This window comes from Oculina patagonica, chromosome 9 (assembly GCF_052425735.1).
Source record: "Oculina patagonica isolate OP01 chromosome 9, crgOcupat, whole genome shotgun sequence".
NCBI lineage: Eukaryota > Metazoa > Cnidaria > Anthozoa > Scleractinia > Oculinidae > Oculina > Oculina patagonica.
Window position 1 is genome coordinate 21,946,815 of NC_135766.1, and position 23,059 is coordinate 21,969,873.

The 23,059-nt window shown below is 39.6% G+C and overlaps 1 protein-coding gene across 1 annotated transcript; it reads right to left on the reverse strand.

Moving 5' to 3' along the window:
• Positions 1–1,542: 1,542 nt before the first annotated feature.
• Positions 1,543–22,933, reverse strand: LOC144666094 (transport and Golgi organization protein 6 homolog). The gene is made up of 12 exons (XM_078527441.1): positions 21,557–22,933; positions 19,206–19,324; positions 18,027–18,189; positions 17,109–17,173; positions 16,498–16,604; positions 15,315–15,772; positions 14,468–14,697; positions 11,007–11,229; positions 9,475–9,873; positions 7,947–8,185; positions 6,873–6,986; positions 1,543–1,842 (listed from the first exon to the last, which is right to left on the reverse strand). The coding sequence occupies exons 1-12, from the start codon at positions 22,905–22,907 to the stop codon at positions 1,666–1,668; spliced, it is 3,645 nt and encodes a 1,214-aa protein (XP_078383567.1). The 5' UTR covers positions 22,908–22,933; the 3' UTR covers positions 1,543–1,665.
• Positions 22,934–23,059: the final 126 nt, after the last annotated feature.

Consider the following 23,059-nt stretch of genomic DNA (forward strand, 5'->3'; position numbering starts at 1 on the left):
AAGAAGGCCGGCCACAAATTTACTTGTTGAAAAAATATTACGTATCACCCTCGTTAAATAAAGTTTTGATTGATCGATCGATTGATTGATTGATTGATTAATTCGCAACTACCTCGATCTGCGGTGACTTCCGATCGATCTCCGTCGGAGATTGACGCAGATCTGGTCGCAATCGCATTTTGCTCAATTTTCAGTTGCTTGGGCCAAATATGTAGGGAGACCTTGTGGTACAGGGCTCAAGGCATCTGAGTGCACGATGGTAAAATATCAGGATATGTATTAAACTTCATAGCTACTACAGGCAACGTTTACGTACCACACAAAATGCTCTTCATGTGTTTGTTTCTGTATTTCATTTCGCCCTCACCTTAAAATGTTGTGATGTAGAATGTGAATTTTAACGGTTTTTTATGATCATTTTCGTACGATTCGCTGCTTATTACCGGGGAAGACCCGGGGGGGGGACTCGCATATGAAAGTGATGGGGATGCTCGTCGGAAATTTTGAAAAGAACCCCTAAAAGAGACCAATCTGGGTGTGGCTCAAGCCTTTCTTGACCCCTAAAAGATACCAAAAAACTAAGAATGGAGTTTATATTTGTATATTTCTTCGTGTGTAACCCTAAACGAGACCATTTTGGCTAAAAATATTGGCGTTTTGGGCGTTTTTTCCCGGAACACCCTAAGCGAGACCAAAAGTCCGAAATTTACACCCCTAAGCGAGACGACGAGCATCCCCGTCACTTTCATATGCGAGTCCCCCCCCCGGGGGGGAAGACTCCTTTTTGAAAGGAGCGGGGGTAATCGTCGTCTCGCTCAGGGGTGTAAATTACGGATTTTGGTCTCACCTAAATATTTAGGACAAAATACACGTTATTCGATGGTTTTACATATAATACGCTTGGATATTTTGCGAGTTGCGTAGTATTTTTACGAGCTTCGTAGGGGCGAGGAAAAATACGTGCAATGAGCAAAATGACCGCTCGTATTATATGATAAACCATCGAATATAGGATTTATTTTTCACTATTTATCTACTTAGATCGGGTCCGTATTTCGTAGGTTTGTCTGTCCGTATTTTTGCCCTGTTCTACAGTGTAATAACGTGGCATATTTTGCGTGTTCTTTTGCCCTAATATGGTAAAATGGCGCAATAGTGGAATAGTAATGGCCAATATTTGTAGCAAATGGAATCTTAAAGGGAGCAAAAAACGTGGGCCACACTCAGATTGGTCTTCTTCAGAGGTGGAGCGTTCCCGTCTCTTTTATATGGGACTCCCCTTCTCCCCCCGGGGGGAGGGATTCCCCCTATGACTCATGTGGTCATTTGCTGTTCTATTGGCTCAAACGTGTCCACGGCATCACCTACAAACCTTCACGCTAAGGAATCAATCAGTTCTCGAGATCTCTCCCTGAGCTGACCCCCCCCCCCCCAAAAAAAAAAAAAAAAAATTCGTTTGGGGGACTACAGCCCCATGCCCCCCCCCCCTCCGCCGCCTATGCCGACATAATCTTTTGCAAAAGGTTCACAAACAGACAAGAATTCTATGATCAGTTTATTTCTCTACCAAGGCAGTACTTTTAAAGTGTTCAGTATGAGGGTATTAAAAACAAGTACGCTCTTTTGCATTGTTTACAGAGTGAGGTTCTGTGAGGTATTTCTTGATCAAGGCAGCACTTGAAGACGTTTAGTAAAAGAAGGTTTAGGAAACAAGTAATCTCTTGTAATAGAGTCCAGTTCCTCCAGAGCAGCCTGTGCATTAACTCTAGTCACGTGATCAGCGTCAGTTGACTCCACAATCTTTAACAACTGGTATATGTCCTTAAGTGTTGAGCTTAGTACCTGTGAATGAAGAATAGCCAAGTATGACGAGAAGAAAACACAAAAAGTCACGTAAAAATCATTTTTTATCAACTGTGCATCTTAATCAATGGTTGTTTGTCACAGTATTTTAAGTGCTATTCACCCATTGGCAAAATTTCACATTGTTACAGTGCGGCTACTGTGACCGGGGTCACCCAGACAAAGTTAACCAATCATAAAGCAGAACTGAAACAAAAGATTTCTACATTTTTAGCTTCAGCCAATGAAATGTCGAGTACAGAACAAAGAAATTTCAACTTCTTCTTCTTCAGATCGATTCAAACTTTGGCCGTATGGCGGCGCTGAATTTTCAATTAATTTCAATTTCATCCGTTTTGAACTTGAGTGGTTGTGACAGCAACATTTGGAAGGTAAATATTAGCGATGTTTATGTAAGAGAAGTTCGAAACTGTGTAAAAACGGGGAAAGAAACGACCGTATCGTCTGTGTCAATGGTGCGTGGCGGAGTTCGCTCGTGACAATTTCAAGTTTTCTCTACGGCATCATAACGCGACGGTCATAGGTTAGGCAAAGTGCGTGGCGTATTTGCAAACAACGAAGCACATTACCAGCGTGATAAATTTAGTTTTCTGCGATGTCCGATCGTTGAGTTCCACCGAAAGCGTATCGGCCGTATCACTACATCCGAAAGTTTCGGCAATTCAGCTAGCTTGAATAAACACGCAAAAACATAAGCTTCACGAGTGAACAAATTGAAATTTTATTTTTATTTACTCAAACGACAAAAAAATGTTGGCATCGCCACTTTCACTGGTACGTTATACAGCGCAGAATGTCTTCCTTCGCTAGCATCACGTGTATTTATTTTCCAAATGGTACAGCTACCAAAACTCCAGTTGATGCCGTAGAGAAAACTTGAAATTGTCACGAGCGAACTCCGCCACGCACCATTGACACAGACGATACGGTCGTTTCTTTCCCCGTTTTTACACAGTTTCGAACTTCTCTTACATAAACATCGCTAATATTTACCTTCCAAATGTTGCTGTCACAACCACTCAAGTTCAAAACGGATGCAATTGAAATTGATTGAAAATTCAGCGCCGTCATACAGCCAAAGTTTGTATCGATCTGTTTTCGTGGCGAACGAAGAAGTTGAAATTTCTTTGTTCTGTACTCGACATTTCATTGGCTGAAGCTAACTTCGTCTGGGTGACCCCGGTTACAGTAGCCGCACTGTAAAGGTCTTGCTATTGACAAATTCAAAGACAACGACACATTACACCCGCTTTCAGTGTTACGTGCATAGTGGCTTTCTATCGCCATCCATCTCTCGACGAGCTAAATAAACAAGACGGATACAAAATCCGCCAATCACAGCCCACTAGCATGACCTTCTGAACTTGTGGGCTGATTTGCATGAAACCAACATCGGTATGCATCAGTTTTTATTGGCTCATTTTAGTCCAGTCATTTTGTGGTTGGACCTGAAACTAATTGCAACAGAAGCTTTCTGACCGCCAATCATTTCGAATAAGTCTCTAGATCAACATACTAAAAGTCCCCAAGGATCCGTGCATGGGAACATCTCGAAAATTTAACGGATTCTAAGTCGTGCTTTTGCGTAACATGAAAACGAGGCTCAAAAACAAAAGTTGTTATTATGCTTGTTTATGGCCAAATTTTCATTCACTTCATCCAAAAACCATGAAATGTACTTCATATATGCCTGAAAACTTTCATCCGGAGGAAAAATTGATCAAAAAGTATTTTGTCGCAAAATAAATCTCATTATATGAGGTGCGCGCGGACTGCGCGTGCAATGGCGTTTGACACATATATTAAGTCCAGAAACTTCCCCACAACCCTGATCCTGCCAACTGGTGATTTGACCAATGCTCCCAAGGGAGGTCATTTGTGTGTGAAAGGCACTAAATCGCAAAATTATTTTGCGTTAGTCACTGTTAACTGGTTCGGTGCTGATTATGTTGAACGCCTTCCACCAAATGATGGGATTAGCGATGTTGTGGCGCCGTGCATGTTCAGACACAAATTTCAGAGTGGAGGAAATACATGTGACGTCACTTGGGTTCAGGTCAATCATCGGTAGAAGTGTTATTGACGACTTCCCCTAATGGTTACCCCGGTGGACAGCTTGCATCATCCCAGTCCATGCTGGGTGTGTGGTGTTAAACAGCGGAAACGTTTTCCGTATTTCAAACTCGCTGTGGGATCTAGCTATAGTGCTCTTGCAACAACTACGTTAATGTACTTTATTTCCACTTGCTATTGCCTTGGCTCAAATGGCAGGCGTATTTCAACTTTTCCAGCTGCTGAGATGTATTGAGGACTTATCTTTCGTCTCGGGACGCTTCTTTTTCGGGTAGTGCCAGGAGTGATGGTACAAATCATGCCCATGCCATAAAAGGTGCTTTACCGTCATGGGTTGGTCTGTCATTATCTGGTATATCAGTTCCCTGGTCCAATGCAGCATTCTTATTAAACAGCTGTAGCTCTTGGTATGAAGAATAGAAGCCATGGCGATGAGGGGTGTCTATTTGAAATCGCGATGCAAAGTTGTGATGGAGCTGCACTGCTAAGTCAACTTGTAAAGGCACAAGAATCACTCTTGGTCGCGCCGCCTGAACAATATCCTGTTCAACTGATGCTAATTTCGCGTTATCTTTACCAACCAGAATACCCTCCAAAAACATCTTTAGCGTGGCTGGCTTTTTCTGTTTCGATCAAAGGGTAGACTTCGTTAGATGTTTTAAGCAATTCGATGTCATTCTTGATCAACCTTGAGGCAGTTCTGATTATACTTAATTTTTCCGTATCCAGATCAACACCCTTTTGTTGTGAGTGAAATTCGTGTAGAATAGCTGATGCGGTACTTCTAAATGTTACGACATTTGGCTTTCCGTTGATCTCGGTTATAATAATCTGATCGCCAAAGTGTACCTGAAGTCTTGCTTTCATAAGGGTGCAGTTATATGCGGCAGTAGTTGAGTCACCAAGATACTCCTCCATTTTATCCATTAGATCCATGACAGTAATTTGTTTGTCGTCGTTCTCCTTAAAAACGCTCACCACTTTGACAAAAGCTTTGTTTTTTCTTCATCTTGTGGACGTCCGATTTTTCTTTTCTTACTATCAGGCTGATCTGAGGCACTGAATACTTTTGGCAATTGTTTTCTTTGTCCTGAAGTTGACGTTGCATGCCTGATGGTATACGGCATCGACGGCTGGCAGATAATGGGCATAAAATTCTCGCCTGTACCACTTTAGCTCAAGAATGCCCTCTTTTAGAACATGTCTCTAGTATAGTCTCTCTCGTCTCGAGGGTTGTCACACGGAACACTTCTCCTGGCTTTCTCTTTTGCTTCCCAAAATGAATTTCGTTACATTTCAAAGCTAAAGAATTTTTCACTCTTGCGATCCAATGAACGACGTTTACTTGAAGTTTGCGACCTTGTAATTTCTTGTTTCTTGGCTTGGGCAATGTTACTAGGGTGGCAATACGCGAGGCGACATGTCTTGTGTACCTTTTGACCGGGAACAGTTTGGATGTTGTCATTGCGCTCTGCGCTTGCGCAGTTTATACCCTGACTTCCCTTCAGACGGAAAGATATCATGTCATCTTCAAGCGATTTTTTTGGCAAATCGCACAACTTATTTCATCCATTTTAGGCTCTTGCTGGTCTAAAAATTACCAGGATAGCGCCAAACGTGCAATAGAGTCATAGACGCTCTATGTTTAGCCAAATAAATTCAGCAATCGGGTTTAAAACCTTTCGGAAATATATCATTCTTTATAAAAAAAAGAAAGGATGACACTGTTTTTATTTTAACTCACTGCAGCATCTTATTAGGTGATCTCGCTTTTAAGTGAATATTTTTGAAGCCAGAATATATACGTCGCATTTTAACTGCGTTAAAAGACTGAAAGAAATACTGTAGCCGCAGAAAACTCGCTATGAATCAGCAAAGGGAAACTTATCCGTTTTGAAAGAAAAAACTCCGCTTAAAGAGAACTCAGAATACACTTGCCTGATCAGAACACAGAACATAAAAGTTCTCAAGCCATTGTTTTCGACGGAGATTAAACTTTGTGCAAGCGTCAAACACAGCACACTGGTCAGGGTGAAAAGTGCAAGTGTGAACATCGATGGCGTCGGCTTCCTACAAAACCGTTGTATGTTTTCCTGTTTTCTTTCTCTTAAACGTTCCACGCGAAAATTAAGCTTTCCTGAATTATAGAACTATTTTTGAAGAAAGGTTTAAACATTAAAACAAAAAACAAACACTAAAAAATCGCTTCAGATAAAATAAAATAATGTCATTTAGTCCTATGCACAGGGTTGCGATTTTTTACGCGGCGAGCACCTAAAATAGACTTAATATTAAAGCTGTCTACAGATGAAATATCCCAAATTAACTTGATTTCTAAAATAAGAAAACGTTCAAATTGAGATATCGTTTCAAGTTTTGTTGTATTTGTGACTTTTAAGGCATAAACAGGCACGTTTTTGTAAAAGCTTTATTCAGCCTCGTTTCCATGCATCTCTAAAAACGTGTCTCGGAGCTTCTCAAAAAAACCCATTTTTCCATAACTTTTCCTGCCGGGATTTTCTGGGACTTTTGCTATGTTATTAACGATACGTTTGTCGGTCAAAAACCGTTGGAATTTCTTCTGTTGCAATTAGTTGCAGGTTGACCCATTATTTTTCCACAAAATGACTGGACTATTTCAAACAGCACGTCGAAAGACGATGTCAAAAGATGGATCAGTGTAGAAAGATAGCTATGCACTTAACACTGAAAGCGGGTGTAATTAGGCAACTGCTTGAAACTGGAGCCAGGATACCTAGCCATTCTATTCAATTAAAATTCTGACTGAAGCCAAGTTTCCCTGTCTGAGGAATAGCTGCACAGGTGCAGTGCTGTGCCCCAGGAATAGACAGTAAGCATGGGCGAGGTTATGCAAGTGTTGCCCCCTCATTGGCTGATTAGATAACGTCCTTACTCTCATTGGTGAATGAACTCACCTCCATTATGCTCTTCCCCAGTCCCCTCAGTAGTAAAGTTATGACAAGTACTGCAGCACGCCTAACTTCAGCTGACTTGTCTGTTTTCAGTACCGATGACACACAACTGAAAATCTGCCAGAAAACAAATAAGTGAGACACTTTCTCTTGTGTTTAATATATTTCTATGTCAGTGCTAATGAAAAATCAACTCAGGAATGTACACATATATGCAGCCATGATTAAATTTACTTATTTTCGCCAGAACAAATAACGATGAATCCATTGTAATGACAAAAAGTACCGTAAAATTCCGCTTATAAGCCCCCCCCCCCGGTTATAAGCCATAAGCCCCCTCCCCCTGGTTATAGGCCCATCTACCTGGAAACAAAAAAAATACATACTACTTATTAACCGAGAGTGAGGTCATTACAGGAGAATCTCAGACCGACGCCTTGATGTATTGACCGAGCGATAGCAAGGTCAATACATCAAGGCCGAGGTCTGAGATTCCCCTGTAATGACCGAACGGACGAGGTTAATAAGTTATTTATTATATGGCCTTTTAGCGCTATTCTAAAAATATCTATATAAACACCGAGGTGAAACTCGCTCTCGCTCTTTGTGGCTCTCTTCGTCGCTCATACTAAAGAAGTATCGGTATGCTAATATTTTTGTTTCAGTTATTGAAAAGATAGTTACATTTTGTCGGTATTTATTGTCGTTTTCGCAATTGCGCTAGTAGCTTTTACTCACAACTCAAAAAACCGTCGAGCCGAGAAAATTTTTCATAATGCCCGGTCATTACAAGAAAATAATGCCCGCTCAGCAGCCAATCAGAGCGCGCGTACTATTGTAGCCATATAATAAATCCGCTTATAAGCCCCCCAGATATAAGCCCCCTCTGCTGGATGAGAATACAGAACAGGGCTAAATGTTGCTTTATTATGACTTCTTAACTTAACAACGTATTTCGATCGACACTGCCGTGGCTCGTTTCGAAACGTTTTTTTTTTTTATTTCGCTTTTTGGAACTTACTAAAATGAATGTGTAGCATGTAGTTAGTAGGGAGATTTTCTGTCAAGATCACCCACCTCGTGCACAACTGGACCCAATGAGAACCTCAACAACTGACACACGTCACCAAGATTGGAGAGACTGCTGGCCCGGACCAGGGGCTCGGGATCTTTAACCCCAGTCAACAAGGCTGGTAGGAGCTGCTGAGAATATCTAGGTACCAGTTCACCACAGAGTCTAGTGGCTTTGACCAGAGCCTCTCCTAACTTCATTCTCAGTTCAGGAGTTCTGGCTGGTCGGCTTGATCCAGATGAAACTGCAATAAACAAATCCTGGGTGTAACTAGCTGTGATGTTAAGATTTTGTATTAAATTTTTAGAGGGCGAGGAAGGGGTGGTGAATGATGTGTGGCAGAAAGTACAGATAAGTTGTAATAAGTGATGTGCAAAAATGGAATACATTTCACAATCCAGTGTGAAACTCTTAAGTTTAACTTAACTGAATTTAGCAATTTCATGAAATATTACAGATAGATAATACAGATAGATATAGATATTATACATACAGTATTACAGATATTATAGATATTATATTACAGATATTATAGATTATAGATATAACAAATAGATATTACAGTCGGTCATCGGACATTGGCCGACCAAAATTGGCTCATGTCCGACTAAATCCCAAGTGTGGTCAGACATGTTGTCCGGACACTTTTTTGATCGTAAATCATTTTACAGCAACGGTGAATAAAAATCTGTCCGACCAGAATTTTGTTTTGTCCGACCAAGATGGTGTCTTAGTAGGACATGTCCTTTCAAGTGAAAAAAATTATTTGCAGCCCTGTATAATTACATTTTTCTAAGTGAGACTGATTGCTACTCTAAAAGGCATCAATAAGACAAATGTAAAAACCACAATCCCTAAACCAAATACAGTAAGCAATTGGTTTAGTTTTTAATCTATTTTTATACGAGAATGAGGAGAAGGGGATTGAATAAGCAGTCGGTACATCAAGTAAAAATTAACAGGGACCGGAATGACCCCAAATTACAGTCAACTCTCTCTAAGATGGACACTGTCGGGACTGGCTCCAACTGTCCATCTTAAAGAGGTGTCTGTCTAATAGGGAGTTTAGTTACGGTAAAATGACTGAAAAACAGCATGGGACGAACAGCAGGTGTCCATATTACAGAGGTGTCCATCTTATAGAGGTATCTGTTAAGGGAGAGTTGACTGTATATCAAAATTCCTTATGCTATACCAATTTAAAACCCACTATTAATGAATTTTTATCCTATGCATGATCTGTCATGTTTTCTATACTACCAATGCTTATATATAAATTAGGTATAAATGCTTGTTAATTTTTGTTTGCTGATGATCGCTCGGCTTATTGATGAATATTTCATTCAAATTTAACTCTTTTCAAGTACCATTTCTTGTGGCAGAAATACTCAGCTATAAGCCAAAACCCCCAATTTCATTGAGTTTTGACCAGTTCTCAGTAAGATTTGGTGAAAAAATTGCTCGGCTTATAGCCCAATAAATACAGTAATACATTTTACAATATGTAACACAATAACCAACATGTATACCAACCTGTTTCACTGGATTTATAATAACCCTTTTCATTTATATCCCTGGTCCTGGATGCATCATCTCCAGCCTCCTTTCGGCAGGTAGCAAACTCCTGAGCCAGTTGTGGTATGACCATATCAGCCCTGACGTCAGCCAATGAGACAAGTCCCTGAATAGCAGCCAGGTAGATGTATGAGTCATCATGTGTAAGTTGCTCCAGGAAAATCTTCAGCAAGGAATCTGTGGCTTGCACAGCCTTGGGATCCCTGTGGCTTAGCAGCGAGGCTAGTTTCATCATTGCGTGGCCTCGGACAGGAAGCAAAGGATCACAGAGCTGTGAAAAAGCCTTGTCAAATTCTGAGGAAGTTTCATCTTGGGTGGATGACGAGGTTTGTTCTTTTAGATTAGTGTTTTCTTTTCCTATAGTGGAAATAAGAAAATAACCTTACTATGGTTAAAAAAAGTCCTGACCAAAACCAGCACACCTAACACCAGGACCTTTTTTTAGAATAGTGCCATATTTTCGCAGGTCTTTTGACATCTGTCAAAATAATGTATAAAAACCCCAGACTCACACACTTGACTCCCAAAATGCTGACTTCCAACATTCTTTAACCATTTGTGTGCTTAATTATTTTGAATCATTTGCGCTTGTTTAGGGGTATCAAATGGTCTTTGCGAGCATTTGCGAGCATGCGAGCATGCGAGCACAGCGTTTTTCTTTTTGAGCACGAGCATTGACAAAAATTAGCCTTGCGAGCAACGAGCACTTTTCAAAAACCTACCTCCACTAAAAACCGAGCATGCGAGCACTTGTAAAAATGTGCGAGCACGAGCAAACGAGCACCCACTAAAATTTTGCGAGCATTGCGAGCACTCCGACATTTTGAGGGACCATTCTTGACTCCTTTGTTTAACCCTTTCAGCACTAAATTACCAAGGATTTTTCCAATTTAATAAAATAGACCCCCTTTAATTACCCATGTACATGTATGATATACCCTTTGAAAGCTTTTGACCTGTGTATTCCAAAAACTCACATCAAAAATTACAGAAAAAGTGATAAATTTGACAAATAATGGTTTAAAAAGTAAAAACGAAAATGTTCTAAAAAGTCAAAATCTTGATATGTATTAGGTATACCTAAACCATATCTTATTTTACAGCTTTCTTCAAGTAGGTTCATAACAAATGCATTAAAGACCATAAAATTTTTAATTTTAGAAAAAAGTTGCAAAACTTCAAGGGATGGTGAACCATATTAAGATCATTTTGGTATGAAAATTTCATCAAAATCGGCCAGATTTGCACCAAAAAATGACGTCATAAGCACATATGTGCTCTCCCATGGCGAAAGGGTTAACCGGTCTTGTGGAGTACAAAACAATATTATTAAGCCTCTTTTGTGGAGCACAAAAATTGTGAGATATTTGCACTCAATTTACACATTATTTGTTCTCCCCAATGTGTAGTTGGATAATACAAACAGGTACTAGCAAATTTAAGGTGAAGATGGTAAGGTGAAATAAGACATGGTTCCAAGCATTAACTACCTTTGCTTGCTGCAAGTCCAGAATCAACCTTTACTGTGTCAGTATTCTCTCCTAAAGTCTTTGCGGCAATGTCCATTCTGTGGCTCCACACTGCTCCATGCGTTGCTATGGCAATCCTCAGATCACAAGCCATATCCTGGATCTTTTCTGAAGGATGCTCTTCAGCTAGGACTTCCAGTGAAGGAAGAAGATCTTGAACAAGTGGTTGGTGCTCTTTTGTAATCTGAAATAAATCAATGATATACAGTCACCTCATTATTTTTGTTTATGAAACCAATGAAACCAGTCAACATTTTGCAGACTGGCTCACATCACCCCACCCAGCCTTGGACTATTTTTCGTTTGGATTACATTATTTTAGCTGGGGCATACCATGGATATGATAGATGGATTTTCCATTCAGTGTTATCAAACCAAGACCAAAATAACCACTCTGGCCAATCACAAAGGACACAGACAGTCCAGTACACCAATCAAAACTCAAAGCAAGTACACTAGCCGGCACATTCAGCATGGGAAAACGTGTGTGACCAAGTCATGATTGGTTTTGGTTTTCCTTCTGATTTGTTGAAAAAGCTTGCATCACTGTGTCATTTTTGTAACACGGCATTTGTTTGGATGATGTTGATGATGATAATGATGACGATGATAAAGGTCGATTTTAGTGGGGTTGGTTGAAAAAGTGACACAAGTGTTTTAAACCAATCATTAAACCTACCGGTAGTTAAGGAAATTCAAATTACTTTGGACACTGAAATGAAATCAGTCTAACACATTGTGTGTAACCCTCACCAACTTTCTGCATCAACCCTTCAAGTTTATTTTTAAATTTCCTTAGTGGCTCAAGTTTGGTCGCCAGTGAAGAATTTTAGTCACTAAATAACAGTCAAAACACTTACCGTAAAGTTCCGTGTATAAGCCGCACCTTTTTCCTCTAAATTTAAGTCAAAAATCGGGGGTGCGGCTTATCTACGGAAACATCTCTGGTTGGAGTTCTCAAAGGCCTAATTAATATTCATAAAAAAACTTCTCAAGAGGTCGTTGAATAAACATATAACAACCTGAAAACTTTGTTGTTGTTCACTACCTTTTAGTTCCTCTGCAAAGCTGTTTGCAGTAAGCCTGCCAGTCACTTCGAAGCATGTATTTCCGCCGCGTGCGAAAAGGCACCAAGATAAACGCAAATACTCACAAGGCAAATGGCCGACCGCTTCGGTTTTTTATTGACCTTCACAGCAAATACATCTGCTGGATTAACAAACTCTTATTCTGCATGAAGTTTTTATCCTGTTGCGGGTAGCAGTTTCCAAGAATCTTGAAATAAAAACGTGGTTTCTTCACAGGCAGCCCAAGCTAACGATAAGAGTCATAAGAGCCACAGTACTCTAAGACTCAATTTATAAGGATTTGTATGGGAATGAAACAGTTTTCTTTTACGATATAAAAATTCGAACATTTTATGAATAAAATTGAGTTACACTGTTGCAGTTTCGTGTTCTTTCTTTTTGCCAGCTCCTTGAGCCAATTTGAAGCGATTTGGACGAGTTATTGCTTTGCGAAATTTTGAACACGTGTACTTTATAAAATATTCCCAAGGCTGGAAACTATTTTCGACAGCATCTCACTCGAAGCGAAATATCTTCCGTGAAATTGGTTAAATCACTACAGAATTTCCAGCACCGTAATCTCCGGTAATTTCTCTTTCCTATCGTTGTCCATTTAGTTCCGAGTGCCCTAGTGAAGCGTAGAAAATTCTTTCAAAGTGCGAGTTTTGCTTTTCTTGTTATGCGCGGCCCATCAAACCACACACAAAATGGCGTCAGGTCGACAAAATCGACTTCAGCGGTGGGGGCATGGAGTTATTGTTACTTACTCCAAAATACGCTGTGAGACCCGGAGAGGGCGATTTTCTACCGGAAATAAAAACCGGCGTTTAAGGAATCACGTGCCGGTGATTTTCTAATTCCTGTAGAAAATCGCCCTCTCCGGGTCCCACAGCGTATTTAAGAGTTAATGACAATATCGCCATGCCCTCCGCCACTGAGGTCGATTTTGTCGACCTGACGCCATTTTGTGTGTGGTTTGATGGGCCGCGCATAACAAGAAAAGCAAAACTCGCACTTTGGAAGAATTTTCTACGCTTCACTAGGGCACTCGAAACTAAATGGACAACGATAGGAAAGAGAAATTACCGGAGATTACGGTGCTGGAAATTCTGTAGCGATTTGACCAATTTCACGGAAGATATTTCGCTTCGAGTGAGATGCTGTCGAAAATAGTTTCCAGCCTTGGGAATATTTAATAAAGTACACGTGTTCAAAACTTCCAAAGCAATAACTCGTCCAAATCGCTTCAAATTTGCTCGAGGAGCTGGCAAACAAGAAAGAACACGAAACTGCAACGGTGTAAGTCAATTTTATTCATAAAACGTTCGAATTTCTATATAGCTATGGCGTAAAAGAAAACTGTTTCATTCCCATACAAATCCTTATAAATTGAGTCTTAGAGTACTATGGCTCTTATCGTTAGCTTGGGCTGCCTGTGGTTTCTTCCGCAGAAAATGCCGCCATGTTTGTTTTTAATGCCCAGACTCCTCTCTACAATTCAGAGCTTGGCTACTAAGCATTCATCATTTGCGAACGATTCGAACGTTTCAGGAGTGTTTAGAAGTGATAATCTCGAAAAAATGATATCAAGAGGGCATCCAAGTTTAAGATATTGTGAACTCAAACTAAAAAGGAGGTATGACAAGTGAAATTTAGCTTTCGTAGACTTAATTTATATTAAACATTGCAACAACCACCGTGTCAGTGTCTCGAAACTGTGCTTGTGTGCACTTGATTGTTTACCAATAGAACTTCACTTGAACTTCAAAATTTATGGTCTGTATATTTTTTTTTCCAAAATTTGAGCTTCCAAATCGGGGGTGCGGCTTATCTACGGGTGCGGCTTATACACGGAACTTTACGGTAAGCGTTCCTGTCAAGGGTGGATTAATAATTCCATTATTGCAAATTTGATTTTCATTCTTTGCTTCAATATTCCATTCTTGAATTGAATATTTCAATGTTCAAACGGTTGAATGTCCAGAATCAAGTGACTGGATCAAGTGTGAGCCTCTCTATGGGTTTTTCTGAAGAAATCGAAGACGTGAAGATCACCATGGAAAAAAACGAAGATCTCAAGATTAAAGCGAAGATCTGAAATTGACCAAAATTCGTGTTATCAAATTGAACACTCAGATATAAAACTGTCAAGACTCGTAAACACTACAAAAAATATCTTTATTTCAGAATTTTGGCATTTGACTACATTTCGCGAATAAAAATGAACGAAGATCTGTTTAAAAAAAATGAAGATTTGCCAAAAAATTGCGAAGAAAACGAAGGCCGTGGGTACCCATAGAGAGGCTCAAGTGTTTAAAGGATTCTATGGTAGAATAACACACACAGTAACGTTACCTCAACTGCTCCACCCAACATTGCTGACAACATTCCAAGAGCCATCGTCAGCGTCTCGGTAACAAATGCCATTCCTAGTCCCTCCTGATCTACATCTTTAATGGCACAGGCACGTTTCAGTGTAGACTGTATGAAGTACAGCATCTGCGGAGCATTTTTGAGAATAGAGTGTCCAAGCTTTTCACACATGAGTGCAATTAGATGAAGGATCAGAAGACTGTATTGTGTGTCTGAAAAATTAATAATACCACATAAGGTGGCTCGTAAAACTTTAGACTTAATTGACCAGCTTTGCTATCAATGAATAACTTTTGGTAGAAATTTTAAACATATTTGTTTTACTGATGTGCAAACTAAGATCTGTGTTATATTGAAATGTGTTACAACGCTAAAAACTGTTTTCACCTTTTGAGACTTTATAAGACTTTACACCTCCTCATAAAAACATTCTATACACCGGAGTCAAGAAGGTGTTAGAAAAATGAGAACACTAAGACATCACTTTTTTAAGACACATCCGACACACATAAAATAGCTTCAGTTGACAAAACTGTTAAAAAGGGGTTGCTTGAAAAACATTTTTTGAAATAATAAAACTGTCAAATCACGGAAGTTTGACTCTTCAAGCCTCTTCAGTCCTCCGCCATATAAAAGACGTGATGTCTTATTCTTCCCATTCTCCTCATAAAAGTTTTAGAAACATATTACTTTTTAATATTTTATTGATTTTTTGGCATACAGGATCTTCATAACACAACAGATACCACATACTGTAACACACTTTGTACTAACTAAATTATTATATTAATAAAATATTTATCATTCAAACAGCAGGCACATGCAGTACCTTTGGCACTCATATCATCTGAGAAGTCTGATATGATATTTGTCAACTCCTGCATTAGGCAAATAAAGAAGTCTCCAGCAACATCATCCTTTTTCAGACCATTGAGGAGTTCCACGATACACAGTGCTCGAACTTCGCTATTACTCAAATCAGCTCCTTGTAAATCCCTCAAGATGCCGTCAGCATTGCCAAACTCATCAGCATCATCATTTTGATATATGATTGTCACTCCACCGTTATCTCCATGTGCAAACACAAAATTCTCTATCATAAGAGGAACATGAAAGTTTTGTTTATCATTTTTCTGGCCTGTGTTAGAGTCTGCTGAGGACTTGAATGTCGAAGTTATTAAATTCTTTGGAGGATTCAGTTTAAAAGCCAGAGTATACAACAATTGGAGTGTTTGACATTGCTCAGTGTTCTTAAGTATGTGAGTGAGGATTGCTTGGAGAGCGGATCTGAAAGATATTCAAATCAAAACTTACAATAAAACATCAAAACTACTTTTAACAACTTCAGTGGGTCTAGGGTTTGGATCGAAGATTTGGCCAACAAAAAAGCAAGTTAAACTCACGAGCTCAGGATAGGTGCCAAGTACACTAGTACTGAAGAGCCAAAAACATAACGGCACAAACAGAGGTATCCATGGCAACCTAGCAAGAACTCCCATATGAAAGGGACAGGGATGCTCGTCAGAAAATTTGAAAGACACCATTTTTCATGCCAACACACTATGACTGTGCTTTTTTATTTCTTCATGTGCAATCCTAAAGAAGACCTTGGAAGCTAGAAATATTAGCTTTTTGTCCTTGTATACCCTTAGCTTAGGCAAGACAGTGAGCACCCCTGTCCCCCACCCCACATCAGAAAATTTGAAATAAAGCAGCAGAGGAGAATCCAGACCAATCTGGATGCATGTGCACACCCATAAAGCAGACCTCAATAGTTAATAATATTGGTAATTCTGTCTTCAAAACCCAAAGTGAGACAAACTCTGTAATTCACACCCTGGAGCAAGATGACGAGCATCCCCATCCCATTCAAACAGGAGTCCCCCCACCCTGGAACCTCTGCACAATGGTCATCTGATTCTGCCCCAAAGGTTCAACTGTAGTAATCTGTCCTTAAGGTGAATTGTTCAAGATTTTTGGAACTTCAGAAGTTGACTTTTACTTACACTCACCTTAGATGAGAAACTCCTTTCCTGGTGAAACAGAAGAGTTCAAAAACTGGATGGACAATTGGCAATAAAAATCTAAAGGTATCACTGTGTGACCCTGAAACAAAAACCTAAAAGATACAAAATTAAATGATTAATTAAAAACAATAAATGTTTGAAAGATGAGTTACACCTTGTTTTAAGAGATAAGTAACTAGGCAAAGCATCTTGTTGTGCAAATTACAGGCTATTTGCAAAAACCTTGTCATGCGACCCTGTCAATTATACAATGTAAACATGGAATAAAATGATTACCAAAACATTACATTATAATTATGTTGTAAATTGCAACATGGTGTCAAGACACCAATAGTGTCATTATTTACACATCACTATTCAGTGGTTTCAAACTTGAAAATCTTGTAAACCACAAAAAGGAATTTGACACTCTTTTTCATTTTTTTATGACATAGTCAAATGACAGAGTTATGCAACAGGCCTGTTTCTGATGACTGTTAAATCTGAAATAAAATTTCACAGATCCATTTAAAAATAATCACTTAAACAATACTATATTATAAAACTCATTTCAAATATAACTTACAATACTGTAGCTAAAAGTTACTTGCACGCACCTTCTGTATATCTTCAATACATCTCACTACTGTCACCTCGTCAACAAAAGCACCAACAACTTTTTCTAAAAATATTCATTGAAAGAGATACCTTATTACATGAAATTTTCGCGACACTTAAATTTCGCGATTTTGAGGTGCACATATTTTGCGACACTTAAATGTCGCGATTTTGCAAAAATTTTGTATTTTGAATCACTTTAATTTCGCGTTTTTGGGGAAGACACAATTAACAGTTCTCGGCAATATCATTTAACATGCCCTTGAAATAAATAAAACGACTTCATCCAAGGAACAACAACGCCAAAGGATGGCAAAGACGGCAATAGCAACAACAGATCAGTTCTCACAATATCTACAAGTTATTTTAGTAGGTTATGCTTGTACGTGCATGAGTTATGGTCAGTCAATTGACGACGACATCCATTTACATTTAAGAGTCCTTCCTTCATTGGTTGATTGGTACTAAACCCCTTGACTAAACTTATTCTTTCTTGATTATTGACATAATGTGAGTCACTTAATTTTCGCGTCATGTTATGTTCGCGACACTTATTGTTCGCGTCACTTTAATTTCGCGATTTTTTTGGAATCGCGAAATTCGCGAAATTAATGTGTCGCAAAAATTTCATGTAATAAGGTAGGTAATATATAACTGGACAAATTGTCTGACAGGGAAAATCTCAAAATCACTAATTTAATATCTAACCCTTTATTCAAACTCTTGACCCACAAGAGAGTTTAACTCAAGTGCTAAAAGCCCTTGCACACTCTTACTGACTTTTTTTAGTGGGCAGGCAGACATTGAGATCATCTTAAATTACATGTAAAACAAAACCGACTAGCTGCATGTTTCATGCAAGTCTTTTCCTGCCTTAAGTACATAAACAAGACCAAAGATTTTGTAACTACATATACCTTGATTCCCAGTGGTTTTGGCTAAAGGACCAATAATTGATGAGAGGACATATTTCTGGGCCATTTCAGTGTACTGCGATAACATCTCCATTATGATACATGACGCAGCTCTGATAAACAACCGTCCAACACCTGTACTTTGTCCGTGTAACAGTTGTAACACCTGTTAGGAATTTATACCTCACATTAACCAAGTGTAACCAGTAACTTGGTCAATAATTAACAATTATTCTACGAGCGCGCGTTGGACATGAGATCATGGTAGATAGCCAACGAGGCGCGCAGCGCCGAGTTGGCTATAATGATCTCATATCCAACAAGCGCAAGTGGAATATTTGTTTTATTGAAAACGCCCAAAGAATTGCAATATTTGAGCTTCCCAGCTGTTTTTGTTGAGGCGTTTCGGCTACTATATTTGTGGTCAATGGTATATGAGCTCATATACCATTGTCTGTTAACCAATCAAAACGCAGGAATTGCAATATACCATTGCTAGTTTTTAACAATATGAGTTATAGACTGGGCTATTTACCCTCTTTTTAACATCAGCATGAAGTGATGCAAAAGGGAGAGAAAGGTGAAGATCCCATAAAATGGTACAAACCAAGCCACAGTAAAAAGATGGTTAATACAAAGCTTAGAAAATGTTGGTACACAGGACTTTGTTCAATTTGAGGCCCACACTATAACTTAATTACCGGTACTCCATATTGAACAACAATAGTCCAATAGTTGGCCAAGTTAGACTCAAACCAATACTAGTCAGCCGCGCATTGCGGCAGTCATATGTATTGGGTCTGTGGGGGTATCAAATGCTTGCCGTTCCAGCCATGTGCAGACATGCAGTTATCTGTGTGTCTCCTGCTCAAGTTAGGCCATGCCTTTCTGCTCCCACTCCTCGCACAATTTCATAGGGTAAGCTTTGGATTTGGTTAGTATTTGGTAAGTATTCCACTGATTCTATCAGTGTGACGGTACCTGGTGGTTGCCGCTCTCATGGTTGCCATGGATACCTTTACATTCTCTAGCAGCATTTATGGTTCCACCATAACTAAGGCACCCTTCCCCAAGCTCAACTATTGGTGATGAGTTTTTAAAAATAGGTTTGAGTCACTATAATGTCAAGTTGCTGCCTGCAGTTTCATTTTTCATGTGATAATTACTGCTTGACTAGCTCACCTGTGGAGACACCAGCTTGTAATACTCCTCAACTGATTTTGCCTGACTTGGACAGTTTGCTATCACTTTTGCAATAACATCACACTTCTTCCATTCAGGGCTGGCACTGGTAGCTCCACCTGAAACATCAACAGATATGGCAAAGATGTCGTCACTTGCAGGGCTGTCACTAACTTTTCAAGTAGGAGGGGAAAGTAAAAAAGTAGGCGGGGACAAAATTATTTTTTGTAACCCTGATTTGGTGAGGGGGGGAGGTAGGTGCGGAGGTTTAGGTTTTAGCCGTTTTAGGCAACAAAAGTTTCTCAAAACACATTGATTTCAATACAATTTTTTATACCACTCCAACTTAAATTACAAGTGTTATCTCTCTATATGGCATTGACAAGACCTGGTCTGGCTAGTTTTCAAGAGTCATTCTTGATTCTCGTATGCTTTTATCATGACAAAACATTTTTGATTTGACTTGGGGTATTTATCTTTTAACTCTCTTTTCTTCACTTCAGTCCTACGAGAATTGTAAGTCCTTAAATTAGAATATCTTGCGAAACAGGTCACAGAAATGAAACTGTTTTACAATGTGTTACATGCGGTGCTGATAACACACACCAAAACACCGAGTTAAACGGCCGTCGTGACTGGTGACTCACGGCGTGACAGAAAAGAAAAGTTGAAAAAGACTGGGAACGAATGAAACCACGACTCCACGTGCAGAAAACATGGCGTCGAGAACGTTTCGGGAACGTCAAACTGGTTCAGTTTTTCTTGAAGGAAAACATTGCTTTGAGAAATTAACATGTCAAAAATTTCAGCAGTGATATGGAATACAAAAAGACGAGACAATTGTTTGTCAGGCAAAGCAATAACTGGAACGCATACAAAGCGTGTACGATAGACTTTAATTTATTTCTTTGTTGATGTGCAAAAAAACAAAAGTCAACAGGCGAGACGAGGTTGTAAGTATGCAGTAAACTGATGGCAGATTTTTTTCTCTGGAAATTGTGCACAGTTCAACTACCACTTGGCAACATGCATCTTTTGCAAATTCGTTCACGTGTCATCCCAGGTGTTCGATTCGAAGGGAAACGCTGATCGAAACTAAACCCGAACTGTTATTTGTTCGGTAAATTATAACCTTACCTTGAAGTGGAGCCAGGACAGAAGAAGAAGTCCAGTTTTCTTTGGTTATCGGCCTCTGCTTTCCGTTTTCTGGATGCCATTTCAACGCAGAGCCAAAAACTCCGACAACGAATGTGAATGAAACAAACACGTTGTAAAATCGAGCGCTTTCGAAAGCAGATGACATTGTTCAACATTACGCGTTTTCACTCAGAGCCTCGCACCAATTGTAATATCGCTCTTTTTAAAAGATGAATAAGAGTTTGTATTGATAAACTTAAGGGTTCTTTTTTAATTGACAATTTTTATTGTTTGATTTATTTTCCACTTTCCAGTGTTTTGGTTTTGTTTCAAAGTAGCCCGGGATAAAACTTGTAGCAGCCGGGGGAATTCCCCGGCCCCCGGCCCTTAGTGACAGCCCTGACTTGAGATGTCATCACTTGTAGCCTTGTTTCATGCTCTTCATACCCTTTTCTGGATTAAGTCTGCATTTGAGCCTATTGGCCCATCAGGCCAGAGCTCATCCCAGTTTCCATAGCATTTTAATGTTATATAGAAATGAATAAGTTTGCAAGTAGAGCACTTGCAGTTGAAAATGGTTCTACATGTAAAAATCAGAGTGACTGTTTCAATGTCTTTTTATGCCACTTTTAACCCCCCCCCCCTATATAAAATAAAAATAAATAGGAATTAACAGTGGCATATCCACAAAGTGGCTATTGTCCCAGAGCCGTAAGCAGGGGGGGGGGGGCGATGGATGCATTCACACCTCCTGTGTCCCACAAAGGTCCACCTTAAAAGGAAAGTGAAGGTTAAAGTGACTCGCAGAATGCAGGAAATGTGGACTTCAACATCTTTATTCTTTAAGATTACCTGGGAAAGAATACACCCCTACCCCCCTTGGTGCTCACGCCTTCGGTGCTCACACCCACCCATGCAAAAATTCTGCCTATGGCCCTGACCCCAGATCAAATTGGAATTTAGATGTGTTGGTTTTTGTGGTGGAAGAAAAACCAGAGAACCCAGAGAAAAACCCTCAGACTAAGGACAAGAACTAACAACAAATTCAACCCACATACATGTATGGCACCGGTTCCAGGAATCAAACCTGGGCCACATTGGTGAAGGGCGAGCGCTCTCACCACTGCACCATCCCTACTCCCCAGTTAATATGGATAGGTGTCAAGAGGGTTTGTCCTGAATTGTAGATTTAACAATTATATTGTATTTAATACCTGCTGATCCTTCAAGAAGAGCATGTAACACAGCCTTCACTCCGTTTGGTTTCATGAGCCTTTCAGACAGAAGTTGGCCACAAACATTTCTCATCCATATGGGAGTTTGTGACATCGATACTGCATTTTTCATTCCCTGATTACCAGTAGCTTTTCCATTTTCACCCCACAAATTTTCTTTTCCAGAATTATTTTTTGCAGACTTTTTCTGGGCACTTGATGATCCCCCTTGAAGCATAAGAAGTTCTCTTATTACTATCGGCTGGTAAACACGATCAAGAATTTGTTGAAGATTCTGAACACACATCTCCCTTTCAGATGAGGTGATAAACAATTTGTCACTGTTTGCTGTTTCATTTGCGGGTTTTTGAGTTAATGTGTAAACATCACTTGGCTGCATTTGATCACAACAATCATCTCCAGCTAAAGGTTTAGCCTCTGAGGCAACTTGTGTCATGTTGTGGGGTTTTCCATTGCCTTCAACCCTATCATCAAGTGAATGATTAGCTAAGCTCTCAGAAAGGCTTGTAACGCTGCAGTCGCAATTCAAGTCAGTTTTGTCTGATTTGCCATTTGAATAAGCTGACACGGGTGCGTAACAAATCTGTAAAAGTCCTGATAAGATGTCTCCGAGATGTCTCGACAAAACCAGGGCACCCAGGGAGGGCTGTGATATGCAGTCAACAAGAGTGTTTATACATTCAAATAAACGTCTCTCGCTCTTGAAATTACAGTGAATGTTCAGTACAGAAGCAAATCCTGACCGCTTTTCCACAGGCAGACCAACACCTGAAATTAGATTAGGACAAATTCCCAAAATAACAACAAACTGAATGGCTGTTAGCACTGTCTTTTGATCACCTACACCCAGTGAATCTGCAGGCAACGGTGGAGCTTCATTTCCTCGTTTCTTAGCTTTCTGTTCAGGCTTCTGATCGTTGCTTTTGACATTAGCCATCAGACTGACCAAAGATTCTTTAAGGAGTTTTAGAAGTTCTAAACATATTTCCACGAATGTCCACCTTATTTCATCTTTACGACGCATTAAATCTGCCTTTCCCGATTTCAAGTCCTTTTCTTCATTTTCACTACCCGGATTTCCAATCTCTGTACTTTGACAGAACGTCTGATCAGAAAATTCTCTAACACTCACGTGCAGTGCATTTGTTCGGTTTTCCAAACGCTGTTTCAGCGGCAGAAATCGGCCTTTCTCGCCAAGGGTATCTTTTAGTCGCTCCATATTGGATAAAAGAACTTCGTCAAAGTCTGTTTTCTTTTCTGCTGGCGTTGCATTTGATGCACTTGCGGTTAAAATGCGCAAAAATGAAAGAACTTCTGTTGCAGTCGCCATGTTGACTGGATTGGTACGTCGTGTAAAGTGAAATGAAATGTTATTTCTACGTCATGTAATACACTATAAAGTGTCTACCCGATAAAACAGGTCGATTCCTTTACTGAAGTCCATTTGTGAACTGTAAACTTCCATGCAGATTGTAAAAACGC

Excerpts from the sequence above, each read along its gene's own strand:
- LOC144666094 (XM_078527441.1), bottom strand. The coding sequence starts at position 22,907 with ATGGCGACTGCAACAGAAGTTCTTTCATTTTTGCGCATTTTAACCGCA. Across the intron at positions 19,325-21,556 it reads TCTTCTTGAAGGATCAGCAG|GTGGAGCTACCAGTGCCAGC; the intron begins GTATTAAATACA and ends TTGATGTTTCAG. Across the intron at positions 14,698-15,314 it reads AGATGATATGAGTGCCAAAG|ACACACAATACAGTCTTCTG; the intron begins GTACTGCATGTG and ends TTAATTTTTCAG.